Genomic DNA, 25169 nt, shown 5'->3' on the forward strand with positions numbered 1-25169 from the left:
ATCACCATTCTTTCTCTTCTCTTACATTCTTGGTTCTTCATCATACGCCATGGCATCACTTATCTAACACATGCTTTTCATATCTTTCCTATCACCATATTTTCTCTTCTCAACATTCCTGGTTCTTCATCATATGCTGTGGCATCACTTATCTTTACACATGCTTTTTAGATCTTTCCTATCACCATTCTTTCTCTTCACCTAAAGTCTTGGTTCTTCATCATATGCTGTGGCATCACTTATCTTAAGATCATTTTTTGTGTCTCTTTACAATCCCTGTTTCACAATCATTCACCTGTAGAAAGTAAACAACTCTAACAACTACTGTAGGTTTAGTATACATTCATTTTTAATACCATCAGTTCAATGTTATGAACAGAATTATCACTACATTATCTACTGTAATTATTAATGATCTAATTAATAATAGTATACAGTACAGGATTAATTAAAGAAGTAAAAAATACTGCTTTTGATACTGCTTTTACAAAAAAGTCCAAACTATAAAAACAATCATCCTAAAGTATCCAGTAGCAGAATATGCCTTTTATGTTATCTAAAATACGTTTGCAGCAAAAAATATGTATTAGTACTAATAAACACAATATCATAATTGGTCTCTTAGTAAAATCATAGACAATTATTATCATAACTGAATATTATCCATGATTTAGTTTCATCATCAACATTTCTGTAAACGTCAATGTAGTGATAGTTATTAATTCATTATACACATTTTTACAGTGCTAACATAACATTATATTACAATATTATCTCTGGGCTATATGTTTATATAAAACTATTGATAACTTTAGAACAATTATACAAAACACTTTTTTAATTAGCTATAGGATTATTAATGGATATGATAATTAATTCAACACACAATTTTTCTTCTTAGTGACTACTCTCATCACCATATTAAAAAATGAGAATTTACTTATAAACAAAAAAAATATAAGCAGTTTACATACATTTTTATAAACAAAACAACAGAAGAAAGGGTATGTTTAAAAACGAAAAATAAGGTTAAAAATGCAATCTTTTTTAATCTACTTAGAAATCATGTCAAAATCACTACTGCAGTTACTACTTTTTAAACTGTAATAACATATATGTTTAGTTGTTTCAATGTAGAGGTTTATAAGGGTAAGGATGTATCGATGTTAACTCTAAAAAAGCTTGCTAAATAATTGCATTAACAGGTTAAAACGTAAACAAAATGGAGTAACTGCAGTAACTGCAGTAGAATAATTTTGACATGGTTCCTTAATTTATCCCACAAATCAGGTATATTACACGTATATACAATTTGTACAAAATTCATTCAAATAAATGTCTCAATTTTAACATTACCATGACAATCCTGGTCACATGAATTGCACATAATATTTTCTATTCCCATTATGCTTTCTAATTAATAGATCATTAATTTAAAAATTCATTGTTAGTACCAAATTAATTATCAAAATATGTGGTACAGTTTCTAAATATTTTTGTAAAAATCTAATGTACATATTCACTGTGTAGTTCAATGTCCCCTCCCCTTAAAAAAAACAACAAAACCTAACAAGAACTTGTATGTGGGAGGTATAAAGCTCTGTCTACACTATCAAACTTTATGTGACAATAAATGTGATGTGCCCGTATAGACGTCATATCACTACCATATTTGGGCACATCACACTTTTTTTTCCCAAACTAGTTTGATAGAGCCTTAAAGAGGACACAACAAAATGTCAACAGTTGACTGTAGTGTTCAAATATATACAGCATTGCCCTTCATTCATTCATTTCACAGGAAAATGTTCTCTAAATAGGGGGTGTCCCTAACCATGAATTCCGCTGTAACAGATATTTGTAGGTAATATTAATTAATGCCCTTAAAATGTTTATAACAGCGAAAATAAACATATAGAAAAACAAAATTATATATTTTTTTTCTTAATGTATAACAAAAATCTTGATTATCCAATCGATAATCATTGTGCGTTCAACTATATCATAATCTTTGAACCCGTAATAATTTGATGGTTTTATAATCCCCCTAAGAGGGGATACTAAGAAAAAAAGGAGGGTTTTAATTTGGAGAAAGTGCAATCACCCTAATTGAATAAGCTGTATAAAGGAAAATGGTTCTCAAGCTCAACTGGAAACTGAGGAAATTTGAATAGACCCTCAACGGACCCACAGCAGCCAGCCTACCAGATCAGTACACTAAACAAACAATTTTGTGATCACCCTACCATTTCATTCATTATTTCTATTAGGTTTTTTAAAAAAACCATGTTAGTAGATTTTCAACAAACATGGTGGTTGACATATTTTTTAAAGCTTTAATGGAAAACCAATATACACACACCACATCATAACATTCAATGCCCATGTAAATGCCCAAAAATGTAAAGCTGCATTCACACCTGCCGATTCATACGATTTTCAATTACAAAATAAAATGGTAACATCTTGATGTGAACATGCCTAATTGCATGGAAATGGAGTGATAGCTAACACGAGGATGGGCCAAGTCAGTACATACAAATTTGCAGACTTTTTATAACTTTATGTGGAAGCCAAAGAGTGGCAAATAGAGAATGTTTAAATGAAGGGTGAGGAAGGGAAGATGGGGGGCTCAGCCTGGTACCACAAGCCCCTCCAACTGGATCTTCCTATGCCAAATACTTGGAAATATGTTGATAGTAAAAACACTGCAACACTCCAATTCCAGTGTGAATGAATGCTTAGTAATAGGTGAAGCTGCAAAGTGCAACCATAGCCATAAGTTTCACAATCGTTGAAAGCCTAACTTGGGCTGCAAGAAGCTGCAAAACCAATTGACTTACCAGCAGTACTTGCAAACCAAATCGGAACTTAAAATTATTAAGAAGCTGCATATATATACACATATAAATGTATATTACATTTGACAGAAGAGAATTTCCAAACTGCAAAGTGATATTATACACAATATATCTTTGCAACCAAAAGCATTGATGTCATTTATCAGAACAAGTTGCATACAAGCTGAAGTAAAATAATTTTAGCTGCAAAGATTCAATTAAAAAATGTAGCTGCAACTGTGTAATGATAAACACTGCTCACATATATTTCTGCAACCAATTTTACACATCGGAAGAAAGAGCAAATTGTTAAACAATTACCAAACGTTATAATACTTAATAGAATAGCAGCAACAACACTTAAAAGCAAGTGGACAAATTAAAATCTGCATAAAAGAAAAGTTTATCTTATTTATCAATTCCTGCACAAAATTACATATTTACAAATCATAATTAAAATATTCTTAGTTCTAAAAAAATTATTCTCAGCAGTTCAAAAAAACCAAATTGATCACATGATTGTAAAAAGCAGACTACATGTTGATGAGAATCAGTTAAACTGTTGAAGTATGCAACTGTTGGCAGCGTGGTTAGCTGCAAAGAGGTCACAGTCCGTACTGTCTACAACGTTTATCACTTGATTCATGTGGAGAATCTCGTTGGGCTGCCGTATGTTCGGCATTTGTTGTTGCTGCTGCAGTAACAGACTGTGTTGTTTATGGTTTTGTAAAGGGTAAGGCGGTGGCAGTCTGGAAGGTAAAGATGTTTGGCCATCATATTGTTGGAACTGGTTAGAGTCTTTGACAATGTTGTACATGGCAGGTTGTTGCTGTTGTTGCTGTTGTATGTACATTGGCTGATTCTGAGACATGCTCATCATTTGAGAAGTTTGAGGCTGTGTAAAAGCCATGGGTTGTGAATTTGATAGATTCACCTGCTTCTCATGAGGTACTTGTCCATGGTATAACATATTGTTACTTAGTTGTTGTCGCACTCCATTAGTTTGAACCACACGTTGCTGCGGCATATGATTCATAGGGTTTGATTTCATTTGTGGACCACTTAATATTTTGCGCATTTCTTCCTCCGGCACAAGCGGCACTGCTGGAGGTTGATGGTTGAACTGTACCGGTTGTTGTTGCTGATGGCTTTCCCTTGCTACTGGATTAACCATCATTGGCTGTTGTTGAGGCTGGAACATATGTGTCCTGGTTTGCTCAAAATCTTCTCTCTGAATCTGCTGTCTTCTCAGAAATGTCTCCAGATGCTTCTCCTGTAGGTCCAATTTCTGTTGCTCATGTTTCTGTATTAAAAGTAATCTTTGGCGTTCTTGTTCCTCTTCAAGACGTTTTTGATGTTTCTGGAATTGCTCCAGCAATTGCTGATCTTCCATGTTGTTGTTCATCATTACAGGCCCCTGGACAACATTTCCATTGGACAGAATATTGAAATCACCACCATGAGCTCCTTGTACATTTCCACTGCAGCCAGGTCGCGTGAGTAACGAATGAAGTATTGACGATTGTTTAGATTCAGAATCTAGTTGCCCTGCCATGCTAGTAGGTGAACTTTGATCTTTGATGTCAAGTTTTGATATACGATCTGTTACATGGGCTGTAGGAACTTGATGCGACATATGACCAACATTGTGGTTCTGTGGGACAGGAGCATTCATTCGTTGCTGGGCAACATTTACTCTTTGTGGTGTGACATTAACACCATTCATTCCTTGCGAGGTACCATTACTTTCAGAAGGAGTAACATTCACTCCACATGAAGTAACATTCAGTCCTTGACTAACATTCAGTCCTTGAGTATTAACATTTAACTCTTGTGATGCATGTTTTACTCTTTGCGGAGTAACATTAATTCCTTGCGGAGTAATATTAATACCTTGTGGAGAAACATGAATTCCTTGCGGAGTAACATTAATTCCTTGTGGAGAAACATTAATTTTTTGAGAGTTAATATATGATGGTAAACTATGCGCAGAGCCTTCTGGTGAGGCTGCCAATTGATTTTGTTCTCGTACATAATCAAGTGAATCTGAGAGGGCATCATTTGTCGTTTGCCCATTCACATAACCTCTAGACTCATCAAGAGATTCTTGTGGCAGCTGAGTGCCTGTTGATAAATCATGATCTGTGGGCTCAGTAATGATAACGCCTTCATTATCAGCTGGTTTAGGTAAATCAAATATACCAGCTGAGATCATTGCATCAGCAGCAGAATTGTCCATAATGTTTTCAATGTTATATTCAAGGGTAAAATTGGCAATATCTTCTGGAAGGCTAGAGCTTTGTGGTCTGTCAATTTTTGTAAATGTTACATTCATAAAGTTACTTTGACCGCTATTAGGTGGAAATTTCATTTTCATTGCATCTTCCAATGCAGTATTAGTATCGGTATTTATATCACAGCTTTGCGGACAACTGGTTAGAAGCTTTTCAAGAATACCTGGCACTTTGCAAACATTCGCTTTATCAAACAAGTCGTCGTATTGTAGCGGACTGTCGACTGATTCCATCGTGATGCCAGGACTCATCAGCTGACTTAAGTTGTCAGGACTGTTGAGATTGAAAGATACACCAGCTGGAAGATTTCCTGGAATATCTGGTGATTCAGAGCTTTGTAAATCTTCCATAGTAATTTCCATCAAGTCATTGAAAACACTATCCTCTTCCGCGATTGACAACATAGTAGTGCTTTTACTACTTTGATGTGTTTGAGTTTCCGGTGAGCCATGAGGGCTTTCATTGGAACTACCTTCTGAACTATGTTCACTGTGCATTGGTGAACCTAATTGTTCAACAGGCCATATAGCCTCTTCCTTTAAGACAGGACAATTTATTTTATTGGATTCAACCTGTCCAACAACAGAAGGTTTATTGACAATTAGTGGCTTCGTATTTGTGTCGACTACTGGGCCAGCTGCTGATGCAGATTGTTGGGCTGGGAAGGTATTAAACGATGCAGGATTCACAGCTGATGATTTTTCAATACCAACATCCATTTCAATTGGACAATCGTCATTAACTTCTTGTTTCAGAAGTGCAGCAATGTTCAATGTTGGTGGAGGACAATAAGGCTTCTTGATAACAGCATTATCAAGAACCGGCTGCGGTATCAATTTAGCAATGTCAGCATCGCACATTGTTGTCGATGACTCCGGAACCTCAATGATATCTGGAGAGGATGTGACTCTTTCCATCTCCATCATGTCAGATCCTGGTGAAGAAACCCCATTTCCAAGAACAGTCTCATTATTTTGAAGACGTTCTAGCATAAGGAATTTCTCTCCTTCTTCTTGCCTGTTAAAAATAGATTTTAAAAAATTAAGTTTCTTTTCCTATAAATGTGTATAAACTGGTGACACAAAAGTATAGATAGTAACAGCACCATCATTGGTGTATAAATTTATCTATAAAGCTCTGTCTACACTATCAAACTAGTTTGACAAAAAAAGTGTGCTGTGCCCAAATATTGTAGTGATATGCCTAAATATGGTAGTGATATGCCTAAATATGGTAGTAGTATGACATCATACATGTCCATATATGGGAACATCACTTTTTGTTGTCACAGTATATTTGATAGAGCTTTTACTCACCCAATGACATAGTTCATGCAGACAACATACTGTGCCTCGTTGTTGGTATTGTAGATAATTGTTGCCTTTGTCTGCATCCAAACCCAGTCACCATTCTTACCAAGGAAACGGTAGTGTTTAGTGGAACTTGATCCTTTCACGATAACTAGCATAGAAAGATTGAAAAATAATGTTATGAAATGGTCAGCTTACTATTGAATGGTCAAAGTCTATCTATTTTCATTGAAAACATGTAACATGATGTGGTAGCTAATTTCAATCCTTATCTAAATTGAGAGAGATGCCAATTTTTGTAATTCTGTAATAAATTATATTTCTGTTGAGTTCACACATGGTCACTATCACAACATATGTTGCCAAATTCAGGGGCCTGTTCACACGCGCACTCACAATCTAGATAACCCAAATCTCCACAACTCTAAATAACCTTCTTTAACCGGCTTTAAGATTTTACCACCCATCCCAAATTGTATGCAGTTTTGTATGACTATTCTCAGGGTTATAAATGAAATTGTACGATAGCTACTTACGTTTTGCATGGCAATCACTAACTTTGTTTGCATCAAGAGGATTATGGAATTGGTAGGCGGTCTTTCCTATTAGTTCTTGAGGTTCATACCCAATTAGGGTGATAATCCTAAATAATAAATAAAATCATATCATAGAAGAAACCAAGGGAAAAACCAGAGAGGGTGCAATATTTGTAACTAGGCTTTAGTGATGAGCTATTCGGTGTTCCAGCTAAAATTGTGACATTTTGACATGGGACAGGCCAAGGACTAATTTCACCCCATCATTTCCCACACTTGTGCCACCAAGTCCTCAGAAATATAGTAGTGGAGCTATAGCTTGGTGGTTAACATGCTTCCCTTCCAATCTAGTGCCAAGGTTGTAACTAATTCTTTCAACTCAACTCCCTAAGCCTCAAATGAGACTTAGTTTATTAGCACGATAAATTATTAAATACTTTATCCATCCTGTAATTAGAAATATTTTCCCCCACTTTGTGCTACCCCGTAAATGCGGCAGCTCCGCATATAGAAATATTTAAGAGTGACACCCCTCAGGACTGCCACTACTTTACCTATCATCACAGAAAGTAAAGCTCATATCCATTCCATGTCGACTCATAAACATATTGCCATCCATCCGCATCTCTACAACTGGTTGTGGCAGGATCGGTCGACAGAGGCATATCAAGCCTTCAACGCTGTACCCTTTGCTATTGGATGAGCACTTGAGTTTGAGGCGTCCAGAAAATTGTACAACCTATTAATAAAGCACACAAAATATAATTAGTTATACAATCATTTTTATAATCAACATAGCTGCTCTTTTTCTATCATTTACCATCGTTATTATTTCTTAATTTATTTATTTTAAATACAATCATTTTTATAATCAACATAGCTGCTCTTTTTCTTTTCATTTACCATCGTTATTATTTCTTAATTTATTTATTTTAAATAGAAGGTATATTTTACGGAAGTTTGGAACTTGTTTTTGGCTGTTTTACTTTACCGTTTTCGGCTTATTTCATTTACATCTCTATCGACATCAGGTCACTGATAACCACAGTATTGACATTTTTTTATAGCAATCTGTAAGTTATTTTGCTCATTTTGGAAAGGCTTGCTAGTGGATACAAAAGAGATTTCTAGCCCTAATGATAATATAGATTATGTTTTTGTTACCACCTGTACTCACCCTATAACCAACCACTTTCCCCTTGTTGCTGGTTCCACGGCGTGAGTGCACAGACCGCATACGCAAGAAAAACTGCCTCTCCTGAACGTAGTCCTTCAATGAATTGTTCTCCTCATTATCGTTGGCAGCTGTAAAAGAAAAGAGATATTGTAAATGATATATAGATTTATACTTGTATAAATTTCACTATTTATCATCTTCTTTTTAGGTAATTTATTCTTGTTTTTGTTGTTATTGTTATTAATAAATTCTTATTATTTTATTGTTTTTTAAGGGTCTCAACAAAAATTGAGTTCCCTTTTCCATAACTTTTTGTACATAATCCTTAGTTTTATGGAATAAATTGATTGATCTTTATAGCCCTTAAAATGGTGGTTTATCAGGTGCAACTAAGGTTCTCTATAAGCTTTTGTATCCAGGAAAATTATCTCCCTTAAGTATTTCACTTAAGTCTATAAATATTTATTTTTCTTATTTGCTTGGATTTGTAGAAAGCTGGGGTTGGTTGTGAATATACTCAAGCATGGGGTTATACTCAGTCAACAGTAATACTGTAAAATCTTAATGTACTCATATTCATTTTCCATCGATTTACACAAAAAAAAAGGCTAGCCAAATCTGGTTTACTTTCCATTCTATACGTTACATTCCATAAATTAAAATATTAAAATAAATAAACATATTAACTAAAACTCTTTATACCAAAATGTCAAATTAATCAAACAACTAGTTAAAGTGAAATATATAGAACGCCGTAACTTAAATATTAAACACAACTCTCTGCAAATGGCTTTCTTGTCGAAGGGAGTAAACAAATTGTTACCAGAAATAGTCAGGATTTTGACAAATTAAACATGCTGCGTCAAATGTTAGAGTTCAACATTTACAACTAAATTTATGCTACACCATTTGATTAACGCATGTGTATGTTAAACAAACCTGACAGCAGTTTATACATTACAATATGTGACAACACATATTGTGTACACAGAAAATATTTAAATGTCATTAAATGTCACTGACACCAAATTACTTATTTTATAAAAATACTTTATGACAATACTAATTCAAACAAAAATAATGTGTAACCTTTATAACAAGCTAAGAAATTACTATGTACAGAGAAGGGCACAGTAAAAACATTGCTCTACAGTAGAACCCCCATTAAAGTGTCCCCTTAATAGGGGTATCATCTGTCTCAAAAGAGGGGTTTCACTGTATCAAATACAAATTCTGTGTTGAAAGAAGACCTAAAACATATTATTATTATTTTGTAAATGCGAATTAAAATTCCAATTTTTTTCCAATTTTAGATTTTGCATCAGTAGTTTTTTTGTTGCAAAACTAGGCCTGCATGAAAAAAAAGAAAAAATATAAAAACAATGTTTTTTAATTGATGCAATACAATTTCCTCAGAGGGAAACTTTATTTGTATAGTGTGTCAAAAACAATGTTTAGTGTCTTTATAGCTACTTCTAATAAAATTTGCTAATGCATATAATCTTGACTTTAATGAAGAAAAATAAAACATATTTGCAATATAATTTGTAATAATCACCATTTTAAAATAAAATGAAAGATGTCCTCTTGGGTAATAACATGCTTGAGTAACAACACAATTTTTAAAAGGCCTAATTGGAGGCCTAATTATAATTGGAGGCCTAATTATTGGAGGATATATTGTGCAACTTTCATTTGTGCATTACAGTATTTTATATTTAGAAGTGTGTTGTTTTGTGTAAAACAGTTGCATCCCAAGCACTGGTCAAACCCATTGAGGAACAGAGTATTTCCTGTCATCTGGTAAAAACATAAACAAGGGTCACAAACAGCCTGCAGTGACCCATATCCAAACAAAACACCAATTGATTTACAAACAATATCTCTACTTTCGTTTTCACCAGAGCTGTTGATTGAACAACGAAGGGTTAAATTCGAGCTTTAGCACAAGAGTCGGTAAAAGCAATAAAAGTTGCACATTGTAAAGCAATTTTTACTTTACTTTCCTTGTAAAATATTCATTTTTAGACATTATGATTAGTAACATTCATTGTGTTGTACTTGTGTCCATTAAATATGAATTTTGGATTATCGGATGTATGACATCATCATAAATGGCCATTTCAATTTTCGTTTGTAATTTTTAATTCTTTTATTCTTCGATCTCCCAAATTCCTCCAATCAATACTTTTTCAAATTATGTCTTATTTTAATCATTTTAATGATGTCATCATTGATAAAAAATTTGAATTAATGGGAGTCACAAAATGTTACCAATTCGTCAAAAACTTTAGGTCATATGATTGCAAGAACATACAATTTCTGTACACATCTTTCAATGTGAATTTTGTGTTTGTGTGGATCACCTAACTCGTCCTAAATCTATTTTTTATTTACAAAGATGTTTACTTGTGCTTTAGCCAAAACCGCTTACAATTAAATTATAATATGGTCATAATTCTTCATTTTTGGATTAAATAAATTTACAGTGGCGACAGTAGATGATGCTATAAAATATTATAGTCGTGAATAAAGAAAAATTTTATAATAAAACTAATCTGATGGCCAGCGTTCATTTTGAAATGATGGACATTACCCACAACACAGTTTGTTACGCAGAAGTATGGATGTGAAATGTTGGCACTGTTTTCAGTGTGAGCTGACCTCATTTCGACCTAGGGTTAAAGTTGAAATTAGACCATGGTTGCGTTTAAGCTAAAAAATGCTACATGGAAATCGATTTAAGAATAATTTTTAATGATCGGAATCTATTAGTATTATGGTCTTTGAAACTGCTTGTAAAGGTCAGTTAATTTAAAAGTGTTGACCCATTTCCGCTGGATTGAAAAATCTTTTCATGAACAATTTAAAAAACTTATTCTCTTGTCCAATAGAAACAGGCTCTTAATTTCTATTGTTACATAAGATTATAATATTACTGATAATGTTTTAAACAACAACTGGATTACTTTCTCTTTGCAATGCAATATCAGTTATTTAGGGCAATCCTCAGACATTGGCAAGGCTGAATATAATGAGTCACTATAATAAGCCATTAGAGTTCATTTTGTCTGGCATTTTTATCTACACACTTTAGTTTAAACCCTTTCTAATACCAGGCCTATCATCGTAACATCCCAACTTACTTACGTACTTCCCAATAATTTACTCTGAATGCACCATTAAGTAATTTCAAATGCATCCCTAGACATTACTGTATAGTTTCTGTAGTATGGGTATTGTATCTACTTACTTATTTAATACTTACTTTAATTATGTTGTGATTGTTTGGGTCAAATGAATTTTTTTAAATAAAAATGTACTAAATACATACTCTGTATACCTTTGGAATGTCACTATTCAGTTGTCACCTATTCACTTGAAACAAAAGGCAATATTAAATATATGTTTTAAAACTATGACCAACCAATAAACAAAGGGAACATCCCTATTCAAGTAATGTATTGTTGGGATATGTCACCTTTTGGGTTATACTATATCTATTTTGCATTGGAATATAAAAAACAAAAAATCTATATCAAAAAACAGAATAGATCACTATTATAACAGGAAGCATATGTTTGTAAATCTGTAGTGTTGGATTTCAATATTGATCCCATGGATTGACTGTTATGTAAATATTAAATGAATAATGCTGACCAATGGATTGACCAATGGATTAACTTTGGACCTTGACCAAGGTCATTTATTGGTAATATAATGAATTTATCACTTTTTGTGTGTGTTTTGCACAGAACATGAATTAGTAACCAACAATACATTTTATAAATGTAATAATAGAACTCCTTTTAAGGGGACATGTTTTGGACCCAACATGTTCCTCTAATAATATCAATGTCCTGTTTGCCGAGTTAACATATATTTCCCCTTGTTAGTTTCATTAGAAATTTTCCCTGTGTGACACTGTCACTGACAGTGTGTCCCCTAAATAGAGGTATCCCAAACAAGGGATTCTACTGTAATTAATACCAGTAGCTGATTACCACTAAAGTTGTTTTTTAACTTTATACTAAAAGAAATTATTAGTTATTTTATCATTTCATGAAAATAACAAGACAGAAAGTGAACAATCTTTCATTACAACATACTTAAAAATGCACAAGTCCCTAGGAAATAGACAAAGAAAGTTCATTTTATAACAGCTAAAATGCGCAAGTCCCTAGAAAAACAACAAAAGAAACATCATAGCTAGAAAGTCCCTTGCTAAATTATTATGCAGGCTTGATCCGCTTATTCTTCGATATCGAAAGTAAAGCTGTAAAACGCATGAAAGAGTAATTTATTCTGTTGATCGTAGACCGTTTGGTAACGTACAGCTTTGTAGAGTTATCAATATCCTTGTTTTCGTTAGGGTCACTCAACTGTTATCAGACTGATCACCTAATTATGATTGTTCAGTAAGCATTAGGTGAGTTGATTGATCCATAATAAGACAATCAAGAAATCCAGTTGACTCTAACTAGCTTTGAACAACAAAGTTGCTTGCTTTCTGTTAAAATGTATACTGTTCTAGTACAAAGTTCATCATTGTATGTATAAAGGAACAACGGCTTTACTTCCCATCCGAAGGATGAGGCAATGAGAGTAAAGCATTCTTCCTATTAAGGATACAAGCAATACACAGACAGGTCTTGAACCCATGTCTCTTACATGCTTGTTGATTCCCTAATATCATTATTACACATCAATCTCCCAACGATGGAAACTGGAATGATGTCATGCAATTTTATGGAGTTATGTAAGCCAAGAGTAATGTAAGTCTGGAGTAATGTAAATCTGGAGTAATGTAAATCTGGAGTAATGTAAGTCTGGAGTAATGTAAGTCTGGAGTAATGCAAGTATGGAGTAATGCAAGTCTGGATTAATCTAAGGCTGGAGAAATGTAAGTCTAGAGTAATGTAAGTCTGGAGTAATGTAAGTCTGGAGTAATGCAAGTATGGAGTTATGCAAGTCTGGATTAATCTAAGGCTGGAGAAATGTAAGTCTAGAGTAATGTAAGGCTGGAGTACTGTAAGTCTGGAGTTACCCTAGGTATTGTAAGACAGAAGTAATGTAAAGTTGGAATTATGTAAGGCTGGAATTTTGGGGTTAAAAAACAATCAAATATGTCTATAGTATCATTATGCTTACTTTCAAGTCCCCAGATATGCCTGCCATGTCAGTGAACCGGCATCAATCAAGTCATACATCAGGTAAACAAACCGACTGGAGAGCAAACAACGTGTTACTAGGAATAACCACACACGAAAGGAATAACCGCGCACAAAAGGACTGACAACTCTTGAAACGTTTTTGACTTTATTTATCCTAACAGAAAAGTAGTTACCTATTAGTTTATAAAGTATTTTTTATTAAAGCCGGAAAATCAAATCATGTCTTTATCATTTAACCGAGAAATAGTATGGCAAACCTCCAAGAATAGGCTGCACATTCTGTCTAATTCAAATTGCTAAAAAAATAATTATAGACCAAGTTGGCACGTGTTCAATTTCTTAGAGAGTGCATTTGACTTTTGTTTTTACTGTGTGGAAAAAAAGATGGACAACTGGGGAAAAAAGAAGTATTGGGAATGTGAACAAAATAAATGACTCTCATTTGTGAGCATGGGCAGATGTTTGGCGACTTCATAAATGAACTCTGACATTATTATAATAAGATATATTAATTTGAATTTCAAGTAAGCAATGCATTTCCATTGTTTTGGAGAATTAATTTGAATATATTGGTTCTTTGGCATCAGTTAAAGTACAAGTTTCAATAGGCAAATTTAAAAGGTTGATTTGATTGGAAAAGGTACCTGACTAAGCGTCCTCTGAATAGGGATGCCCGAAAGGAGGGGTTCTACTGTATGTCAAATGAAAGAGATCGCAGTTTCCTATCTAAACCTCTGAAACAATCCAAAGCTCTGTCTACACTATCAAACTAGTTTGAAAAAAAGTGTGATGTGCCCAAATATAGTGGTGACATGTCCATATATGGCATATCACATTTTTTTTGTCACATAAAGTTTGATAGTGTAGATAGTGTAGACAGAGTAGAAGGCAATTCCTTTAGGGAACCTCTGGAACAAGTTCCTATCTAAATGTCCAAGCAACACACTTTGCAATACCTTGTCTACTACGCATAATGATATGAAAGCCTCGAAAATCAATTCACAACCGACTATTCAACCATGTAAGCCAATAAAGTAACACCAACAAATCAAGACAAATTGGATCTCTTCCTTTTAGTTACCCTGGGATTTTGACCAGCATTTTATTTTTAACTACTGTAGTCCATAATCTGCTAATGTCCATTTACAGAGAAGTAGAGTGATACTAATAGAATACATCATACAGACTAATAGGACTGTATTTTGTATGAAAATACAACCCTGGATATATTATGCAAAAACTGCTATAAAGTAATTGTTCAGTGAGTTACTCTAGCTTTTTGACCACTACTGTACAGTAGTCTATTACTTGCTAATGTCCATTTGCCGCAGAGAAGTAGAATGCTAATAGAATAGGCTACTAAAAATACACACAATACAGAGTAATGTACTCCAATAGGATCATTGGATTTTGTATGAAAATACAACCCTGGATATATTATGCAATAACTGCTTATGTACAGTAATTGTACAAAAAACAAGACTGATTAATTCCTGATATATGTCGCATAGAAAAAGGAGTTTTCTTTATTGAGAGAATGGAATTTTGAATAGTTAGCAAAAGTAGCCGGCTAGATTTGAACCAGTCACCTTGACAAGTTAGGTAATCCATGCAAACTCAACATAACAGCATACACCTTAAATAATGTCCTCATAATATTTTATATAATATATAATTTAAAAATAATATACCCAAGGAAGATGCAGTTATTTTAAAACGCGGTTTTAAAAGAGAATTTTCCTTGCCCAAAGAAACGAGCCATAGACATTACTAAACTGACTATTCAGATGTTCCAACCCTCGTTATTTTTCCAGGAGCCTCCCGAATTCATCATTCATCATATCCATTAAAACGTGTCTAAAATTCGTTCGTTAACAATAATGTAAACCTCCCGAAATTGTTAACCTGGCGGTTGGAACGTCTGATTTTATTTTCGGTCTATGATTTCATAATGAAAGGTCAGATGAAGGTCAGTTTTGATTTCAGTTTTGTGGTAAAAAGTGTGGCAAAAAGTAATCATACAGGAATGCTAATAAGGACACCTCATACTGTGAACTTACTTCTCACTGGCTATGAACTCTGAAAAGACCCACAAGCAAAAGATATAAAGAAGAAAGAGTATTCTAAGGTATTAACAATTAAACAATACCACCTGAGGTCTTTGTTGACCCAATTATTATGTCATTAATCTCATTTTTAAAGCGATCCTTTAAAATGGTTTTACCATATTTTCATAATTATTAATAATACATTGAAATGGATAAAGACCAGTATAATAAAAATAAAAACAATTTACTATAAAAAATTGAATAATAGCATGCAACTTTGTTGTGTTTTTAATCAATTTGTACTACTTTAGTTTTGTTTTTTTTTTGTATTTTATAATAATGATGGAGTAAGAGCAGTTTTCTGTTTGGGCTCATGCCTATTACTTGCTCCTGGCAAGATGAAATGTAAAACATACTTTTAAGAACTTTTGCCGAATAAATATTATTATTATTATATCATTCAACCAGAAACCAGAATACCAAAACATGTACAGTATATGAATATGATGGATCACCATTTTTGGTTGTTTATAAAATTTAATATAATATAGATAGAATGACGATGATGATTATAATGATGATGATGACGGTGACGATGACAATGGCGATGATTATAATGATGATGATGATTATAATGATGATGATGATGATGATGACGGTGACGATGACATTGACAATGGCGATGATTATAATGATGATGATTATAATGATGATTATAATGATGACGATGACTATAATGATGATGACGATGATTTAATGATGATGATTATAATGATGATTATTATAATGATGTTGATGATGATTATAATGATGATGATGATTATAATGATGATGATGATTATAATGATGATGATGATTATAATGATGTTGATGATGATTATAATGATGATGATGATTATAATGATGATGATGATTATAATGATGATGATGATTATAATGATGTTGATGATGATTATAATGATGATGATGATTATAATGATGATGATGATAAAATGTCAATATTGACATTGACAAAAGCTCTGTCTACACTATCAAACTTTATATGACAAAAAAAGGTGATGTACCCATAGACATGATGTCATATCACTACATATTTGGGCACATCACACTTTTTGGCAAACTAGTTTGATAGTGTAGACAGAGATAAATATAACCCATATTTCATGATAACAAATACATAGCGTATTAATTACAATACATATGCTGGTAGATTTAAGTTATTTATCTTAAAAGACATCTTATATATTGCTGCAATAAATCATTTAGTGACAGGGATTCGTTAAAGAGATAAATAACTGCAATTTTGAACATTAAAAAAATATTACCGTATATACATAATATACATAATTTAAAATATAAAGACCAAAAAAAAAGTGAAAGTAGTGGAAAATACCAGAGTAACAAAATGTACTTAACAAGTAACAGAGTTACAATGCTTTCACACACTAAGTGTAATGAAAACGTTGTGTAAAAACCTCATCAAGAAAGTTGCACTCAAAGATACCAATAGTTGTAGTTCGGGACTCGGCCACAAGAATTTTACATCAATGAATAAGCTTTCACATGTTTAGACCAAGTTAAAAATCTGAAACATTTTGGAAGATTTCTATACATGTGAATCAGTATTAAATTGCTGGAAAGACACCAACGGATCATATGTGAAGAGGAAGTAGTCGATCCATATGAAAGGTCCTTTAAGCCAAAGAAACACAGTTACATACAACAACTTGGAAAAGTCTTGCAATATCAAAATTTAAATGGTTGGCGTCAAATTGAAACATAGAATTCAGAAATATACAGTCAAGCTCTGTCTACACTATCAAACTTTATGTGCCAAAAAATACTACTATATTTGGGCATATCACTACCATATTTGGGCATATCACTACCATATTTGGGCACATCACATTTTTTTTTTTGCATCTGAACTTTTAGGAAGATTTTTAACACATTTATAAAACTAGAATACTTAGTCAATAAAAATTATTATGAGGCCGTTTGTTAACCTGGTATAATAACTAGGCCGAGCTACATCACTTAAAGTTGACGACATGCCATTTTCTATCCTTAAACCTTCATTAAGATCACTATAAATACAAAGTAAAGGCATAACATGATCATCAAAGAAATAAAATGGGGTGAATACATTATACTTTAGATTTCTGAAATCCAACAATATTTGTTTTAGGAAGGATAATATATTGTAATTTTAAATTGTATTTAAATGTATGTTACCAGGGAAGAACAAACATGTTTTGATCCTTGTTGGATAAAAAAGTTGAATTTTGACTTGATATATGGCATGATGTTTAAACTTAATTCAAGTGAATGATGTTGAATAATGTTTTAGATGATTATAGACAACGTTTTATTTAAGTCAAAGATGCTCTCCAGGTGGAATGCCATCTTGAGATGAGAGCACGTCATCTTGTAGTAAATAGTCAGTACAGTTTGTTTTTGTTAATTTATGCGTAATTATACTTTCTACGGACCATATTCTGAAATAAAAGATTTTTGTGTAATATATTCTATGTTAAATATCTTCTATTCTGAGACAGCCTTGATGATCTCCTAGCAACAATAAACGGAAAGCCAAAACCATGAACTTCAACTCCCAGGCCATTAAAGCCCATTGACAAGAATAATCAACTACTTGAACTATGGTATTGTGGTTAGGTGCTTACCCTTTAATTTTAATGCTTTGGCTCATATCATTTTATTGTCTGAAATACTGGTTCTAAAAACAAATATTGTGTTGTTTATTCTGATTAAACTACAAGAAACTCATTTCTGACAGCCAGTTATTTTTTGTCTAAATTTATAAATTTCAAAGACTTAGGACCCTTTTCTAATCAAAATAAACACAAATTAAATGCCAAATTTTGAAAGAACAACATTTTCTTTCCTTTAGAAAGCAGTCCTTTAAAAAACCTATAAATGTTAATTGGTATGATGATATAATCCATGGTTTATTGAAATGCGGCCTTTGATTTAAACAAATTACGAAAACTGGTTTCCAAAAATACATTTTTTTAAAGTTTTAAATTATGATATTTAACGAAAGTTAACAATGCATGAAATAATACTATAATAAGTTTTCTACCAAAAAGAGTGGGAGTAACCTTTCTACATTCATTATGTATTTATTATTAGATGGCTTTACAGTATTTTTGATTTCAAGTGTCACTGTTAACCTCTAACTGTCAAAGACGATGAAGGTCAGCTAATAATCCTACAGCCTTGTATATATTATTACTAATAGTAGATTATGCAATGAATTACAAAATAATAAAAAAAATGAGGGTATCTTGTAATATGTTTAAAGGTTTTATTCTCTGTTTTGTGTACCAACATAAAACTGATTTTGTTTGACCAATTGAATAATAAATTTCACATTAATTTGATGGATAAACAACCTAAACCTAAACACAAGCAATTAGATTGTATGGCATGCTGAGGTTGCTATAATAAAAGCAAGTTTTTTTGCTTTAACTGAAGGCACAGACTTTTATTATGCTGTTATTTTGGTTTTGGCAATTTGGTCTAGAGTAGGCCTAAGCCAGAGCATACTTCACTCGAGGCTTTTTTTAGGGTACAATTTTCTTGAAAATGTGGAGGGAATAACCTGTGTCTTGCAGCATACAGGAACTTTCTTCTTCCCTTTGTGTCGAGTGCTGCCACCAAACGATGCTCATTTGTCTGTGCACAATAGAATAGGCTAAATGGACCAGCACACCAGAGTACAGACACACATATGCAGTGACTTGTTGGATTCTGAAGGTGTCCAATTATAGGGGTTGTGATATCAAATCAAGGCAAATGATTAGCCAGAACAATTATATTTAAATATGGAGCGTCGATAATATTCCGGGTTGATAAAGAGTTTACAAGTCACGTTTTTTTTTTGGCTCTATTATTGCTATAAGAACCAAGATTTTAAACTTTGTATGTCTCATTCAAAATCACAACCGCAACAACAATAGATCTTGTTTACTAGCTTGGTGATTTCTGAGTGAATGGTGATACACAATGGGTGTAATTCAAGGGTTGCCTCCCCACTCTATTCCAGTGACCTTGATCCTCGAGTGCAATTTTTGGTTTCAATATCGTACAATAATGTACAATTTCCAGTTTAAATATTTTTTCTTTGTAATGATTTGAACTATGCTGGCCTAGTGAATTTGGAAGATCTTTGGAATTTGAATAAAAATTAAAAAAGAACTTTCACTCTCTATGTTTAGACTTAGTATGTGTAATGTGCTATTTAAATTATTTTATGATATGGCGCAATGGTGAGAGTGGAGTTGTTTCTGTCATGTCAGAAACTTATAGAACATGCATAGTCGCTGACTATACCATTTACAGATAGAGAGAAACCTGTACTTGGTTGGACCAGTAGCTAAACTTATAGAGAATGCATAGTCACAGACTATACCATTTATGGATCGAAAGAAACCTATACTGGGACCAAAAACTTATAGAAAATGCATAGTCGAAGGCTATACCATTTACGGATAGTTAGAAACCTATACTTACCATCTTCATCTACCAGGTTGACACTCATTGAGGTCGGAGCATCATCATCAACTAACCCGTAACCTTTGAATGTTTGTCGGCCGGGTATTTTCACTTGGAACTGTTTCTTGAGTTGGTTGTGGTCATCCTTATGAATGTAATCAATTATACTATTGCCAATCATATCATGCTGAAATGAAATTGAGAAAAAATTAATTTTAATTTTAATTCTTTTTTTTGTTAAGCTATGTCTACTCTATCAAAGTAGTTTGACAAAAAAAGTGTGATGAGCCCAAATATGGTAGTGATATGACATCATCATGTCCATATGTGGGCACATCACATTTTATTGTCACATAAAGTTTGATAGTGTAGAAAAAGCTTTAGTAAACAGGTACAATACTGTCAACTCTGATGAAATCACAATTTTTAAATTTATAATAATAATATACATACAGTAGAACCCCTAATAATATAGGGGTTGGTGATAGTGTTAAACTACAATAACAGTATTTCATGTGTAAAGCCTGGTTCCCACTAGAGACCCCATGGACGTAGAAGGAACACAAGCAAGTTGACCAATGACAACTGACAATAATCCATTACCTGTGATTGGTCAAATCACTTACATTGCGCTTACTTCCTTGTCTCTAGTGGGAACCAAGCATAAGCATCCCCTTAATAGTAATGTCCCTTTAATAGGAGTGTGTCCCTGAGTAGGTATCCTAAAGGAGGGGTTCTTTATAATTAGATTAAACGGGAAGGCGCCAATTAAAGAGAGATAGTACAAGAAAACAGAATATTTTATGGAAAAAGGAAAACATTTGCCACAAATATATTCAAAATCTCCAACAAGGGACCAGCAGCATTTCTAATGATGTAAGTTTACAAAGGCAGTTAATAACTAGTTTTGAAGATGTTATTTTCCAGTCTATTTCACATGCATATTTTTGTTACGTTATGACCTACTTTAGTAGCAATTAACCTATTTCTGTCAAAGATTATGTTTTGTTGAATGGTGGTATGTAAAAAAACAGATATTAAAATATAATAACAAGGGGATTTAATAGTAATCACCCTTGAGTGTATATAATATACCATGTTAAAAAAAAAAAGAAAAGAAACCCCCAAACAAACAAAATACATAATACATTATATTATCATCCATTTTAAATTAAAAATGTTTACATATTTTTTTGTCTGTTCTTTGATGTAAAGTTTTTCGTTTTGTTTAATTCGATATTTTTGATGGATACGACATATTTTCATTAAGTATAATAATATATTTTGTTGTATAAGTCAACTAATTGTAAAGTTGCAATAAAAGTATTTTATTATCATAAGACATCCAATAAAACTTTAAGCGGCCAAGCTAAAACAAACAAAATGTCTTTCCCGGATTTCCTTATATTAGAAGAAGAGTGATTAACCTGTGAACGACATAGGTTTAAAATGACAACCTATCAATTACAGTAAAATATTGTTCAATTAATGTTCAAAATACGGTAGAAACCCCCCTTTCTTTGGGTCTCTCCTATTCAATATAATACAATTAATAAAAAACAAGCACGAATGTGCGCTACTTGGGGTACAGCAAAAGAAGCTGTAATGACGTCATAAGACTTTTTTTGTCACATAAAGTTTGTTAACAGTATACTATAGCAAACACATATTAAGGGGACATTTTCTTGGGTTCCAAAAGTGCTTAATAGTGGATCTATTGTATTGCTTTTACACTTTCTAATAATTTTATTAAAATTTATTTTAATGCTACAGTACTATTCAATAATATTAGTTATTAAAATGAAATTATTATTAAAATAATCGCATTATTCTAATTTTAATTTAGCTTCTCAAAAATAAAATCTTAGATGTATAATGAATTCAATTGTTATTTCTAATAAAAATTAAAGATGGCCACTTAACATTACAATTCTATTTTAAGTTTTTAATCTTCTGTAAAACCTAATTCTAAATAGCATTAGCCATATTTTAAAATGTCTTTAAGAGGATAATTCTTTGATCTGCGTCATTATGTAATAATAATTTAAGTGTCATTATCGCATTAAAAAGAAATCTAATTTTTTTTTTTTATTATTTAATTTGTTTACAGTTCAAATGTACACAGTTGAACCACTCCTTTGTGGACACTCGTATTCAGGGGTCACTCGACGAAAGTAATTTGTTATTGTTGTTATTGATATAAATAACTTCTTATTAACTTTATTGTTTTTTTTAAAAGGGTCTCTTTAAAAAAAAGAGTTTCCTTTTCCATAACTTTTTGATGACATATTTGTACATATCCTTAGTGTTATGGAATAAATTGATTTTGATTGATTGATTGATTATTTTGACATTGCCACTAAAACACCCATTCAGGGGATACTCCAATTAAAGGGACATTTGTTGGGTTCTAATGATAATACAGTAATAATGGCTGTAGTGTAAAACATATATTGCCCCTCACAATATTCATTACTGTAATCTTTAAACAACTTGAACATAAACGTAATTTAGTTCCTTCACATTTAAATTAATATGTTTGTCAAGATTAATGAATATTGTATTTAATTCCTTCTTCATACGGAAATAAAATAAAAATTGAAAAATTGGATTTAAGTAAAATGGAAATGAAAAATATATCAAAGACAATAAATTTGACATTTTTCTGAAGGATGGAATTATAGAAATTATAATATGATTTATTGATACATTTTTGCAATAATTTGTCAAGTGTACTATAAAGTTTATGATTAATTAAAGGACGTTTGCTTCCTAAAAGCCTACAGCAGTTAAAGTCTACGTTCTTCAAATTGAAACGCAGATAAGTACTTTAAAAACGGACAATATTTTATAGATTTTTAGTCACGTTTAGATTTCGAAAACGTTTGCTTCAAAACATGTCGGAGTCGGCGGAACTATGTGTCGTCAAAAACTTGTCAAATAAGGATAAAATACATTCTGAAGCATGAAATATGATCAGAATGTGTTTAAGAAATGTACAAAATGCTAAACGAGACGCTTGTACGACGTCGAACTCTTGACCTTTCGGTCACAGATAAGGCGTAACAAAATATAATATGTAGTCTAGTTTTTATTTCGGTTATTGGCTTGGTTAGAGTTGTCAGTTTCAATTTGTGTTATTTTTATTCCTTTAGTAAGTTTCGCACTGTGATCAATTGTGTGACTAAATTTAATTCAATCAATTATGTGCTCATTGGAAATGTGTTTCATGCGATTTTTTGATTAAAATTTTCTTTATACTAAAAAATAAAGACAATTAATATAATCAGACTATCACGACTAATAAACTTGTGTGTGTAAAAGAGAAACTCAGAAATACTTTTTGCGTACAAGTGGGTTAGTAACTAGTTTTAAATATTTTTATTAGCCCAAATATTGTTACTGGCCCAATGGATTAACCATTCTTTATCACGAAAGAATTACTGTAGACTTCATACTGATTAACTTTTATTATATTAACAGTCATTCAGTTTGTAACTAAACAGTAGTCTACCGGACACAGATAGAGGTTGGCCGGCCCGGCATAGCCACTGAACACAAGGGTAGTAGTACTGTACAGTACAAAAAAGTCATGGAAATCTCGTTTTAATTTTAATATCTGAAAGCTATAAATATGGGTGTTTTTCTAATTTTCCATATGCTGTACTTTCAATTTTTTTATGAATAATGAATACAAACATAATTAGTATGAGTTTCACATTTACATGTACGAGGGAACAGCTGCAGATTTTTAAATTCATTTGAATTACATTATACAAATCTGCTAGTTTCTTTTTCAGTACCTGTACCTCTTTTTCAGTACCTTTAATTAATGCTAATAATATCCTAACTTGTTGATAAATGTGCTATGCAAATAATGTCTCCGTAGCTTGTTTTACCATATATACATGTAGTGAAATGGAAAAATTAAATAAGTGAAAAAACGACTGTCCCTTTAATTCTTAGTTTAACTGTCCCTTTAATTTATGCTACTGCAGCTCTCCTACAGTACACTATTTACAGTAAATGTACACTATGCTAATAATGTCTCCCGTAGCTTGTTTTACCATTACATATTCAATTGCTATGCATGAAATTAAGAAAATTGAAACTATGACTGTCCCTTTAATTCTTAGTTTAACTTTCCCTTTAATTTATGCTAATGCAGCTCTCCTACACTTGTCATGTGTACAATCACACTGCATGATGGATGTCTTACATCTTATTTGCCTGATACTGTAGGTAATGTTAAACAGATAGCAAGACTAATTGGAATGCGACATTCATGTTGTATTATGTTGTGATGTCTGTCTGAACATGAAAGTCACATGAAAAATAATGAAACCCATCGATGCCTGCCATATATCATTTTTAATTGATATCCTAATGGGGTTTAACAGGCCTTTCTGCTTCACTTGAGCTCAAATCTGCTTTTGACGAAGAACGTTTTAAAAAATTGGATATAGATTGTAGATTAAGAAATTGTAGAATATAGCAATTCTGATAAACCAACAAAATGGTTGTTTTGGAATCAAATGGGGTTATATGAAAAAAAACCCTGTTTTTTAAGACCAGATCTTCTTTGTTTTTGTTTATGACATTTCTAACGGTAAGAAAATACTATTCTTGAAAAAAATCGCGATAAAAACAAACACTTTGTTGAATACACCAATAACTACTGTACACATAAGCTACAGTTAGAAAGGTGTAAATTCAAACAAACCATTATTCTTTAACAAGAAACCAGTCCTGAAATACTAGGGATGAATGACTTTACTTATTATTTATTACATAATAAAAAATAATCCAATAATTCAGACTTCTATAATAGTCATTAATTGGACAAAATGTGGTTAATATAAAATGTGGTATAAATAAAAAGTTGCAATTTGCCATTATTAGCAGCACAGTTATATTCTTAGATACTATCAACCAATTAGATTTGAAGGCCATCAGGATGTTGTAATGACGTTTGTAAGGCATGGCAAAGTCTTGTTTGTCAACACGTATACCCACCCACACACCCCATTGGAATTTATCTTGGCAAACGCTCAGGCTACTTAATTACACAGTGATGTTAATAGTGAATTACACACGCTCATTTCCTTGTGGGTTGTATGTGTTCCGCACTAACCGCCCCTTCTCCTCCTCCAATCCAATCCACCGCCCCCTCTCCACCTCTAATTCCCCCTCTCCACCTCTAATTCCCCCATTCCCCTCCTCCAATCCCCCACTCCCATCTGAATAAATTAATCCGAATTTCTTGGCAGCA

The 25169-nt window shown here is 32.5% G+C and overlaps 2 protein-coding genes across 2 annotated transcripts in view; one reads left to right on the forward strand and one right to left on the reverse strand.

Moving 5' to 3' along the window:
- The window catches only part of LOC144852227 (cell growth regulator with RING finger domain protein 1-like), a 249540-nt gene that overhangs the window by 57066 nt on the left and 167305 nt on the right, over positions 1-25169 (forward strand). The gene's annotated exons all lie outside the window — the stretch shown is intronic.
- Positions 328-25169, reverse strand: part of LOC144852205 (uncharacterized) — a 54940-nt gene continuing 30098 nt past the window's right edge. Inside the window, exons 6-11 of the mRNA XM_078709959.1 lie at positions 19916-20084; positions 8158-8285; positions 7535-7719; positions 6981-7087; positions 6451-6595; positions 328-6151 (exon numbers count right to left, since the gene is read on the reverse strand). Coding sequence (XP_078566085.1) covers positions 3391-6151; positions 6451-6595; positions 6981-7087; positions 7535-7719; positions 8158-8285; positions 19916-20084 — 3495 coding nt within the window. The 3' untranslated portion in view covers positions 328-3390. The remainder of the gene's footprint in view (positions 6152-6450; positions 6596-6980; positions 7088-7534; positions 7720-8157; positions 8286-19915; positions 20085-25169) is intronic.

This window comes from Antedon bifida, chromosome 9 (genome assembly GCF_963402885.1).
Source record: "Antedon bifida chromosome 9, ecAntBifi1.1, whole genome shotgun sequence".
NCBI classification, from domain to species: domain Eukaryota; kingdom Metazoa; phylum Echinodermata; class Crinoidea; order Comatulida; family Antedonidae; genus Antedon; species Antedon bifida.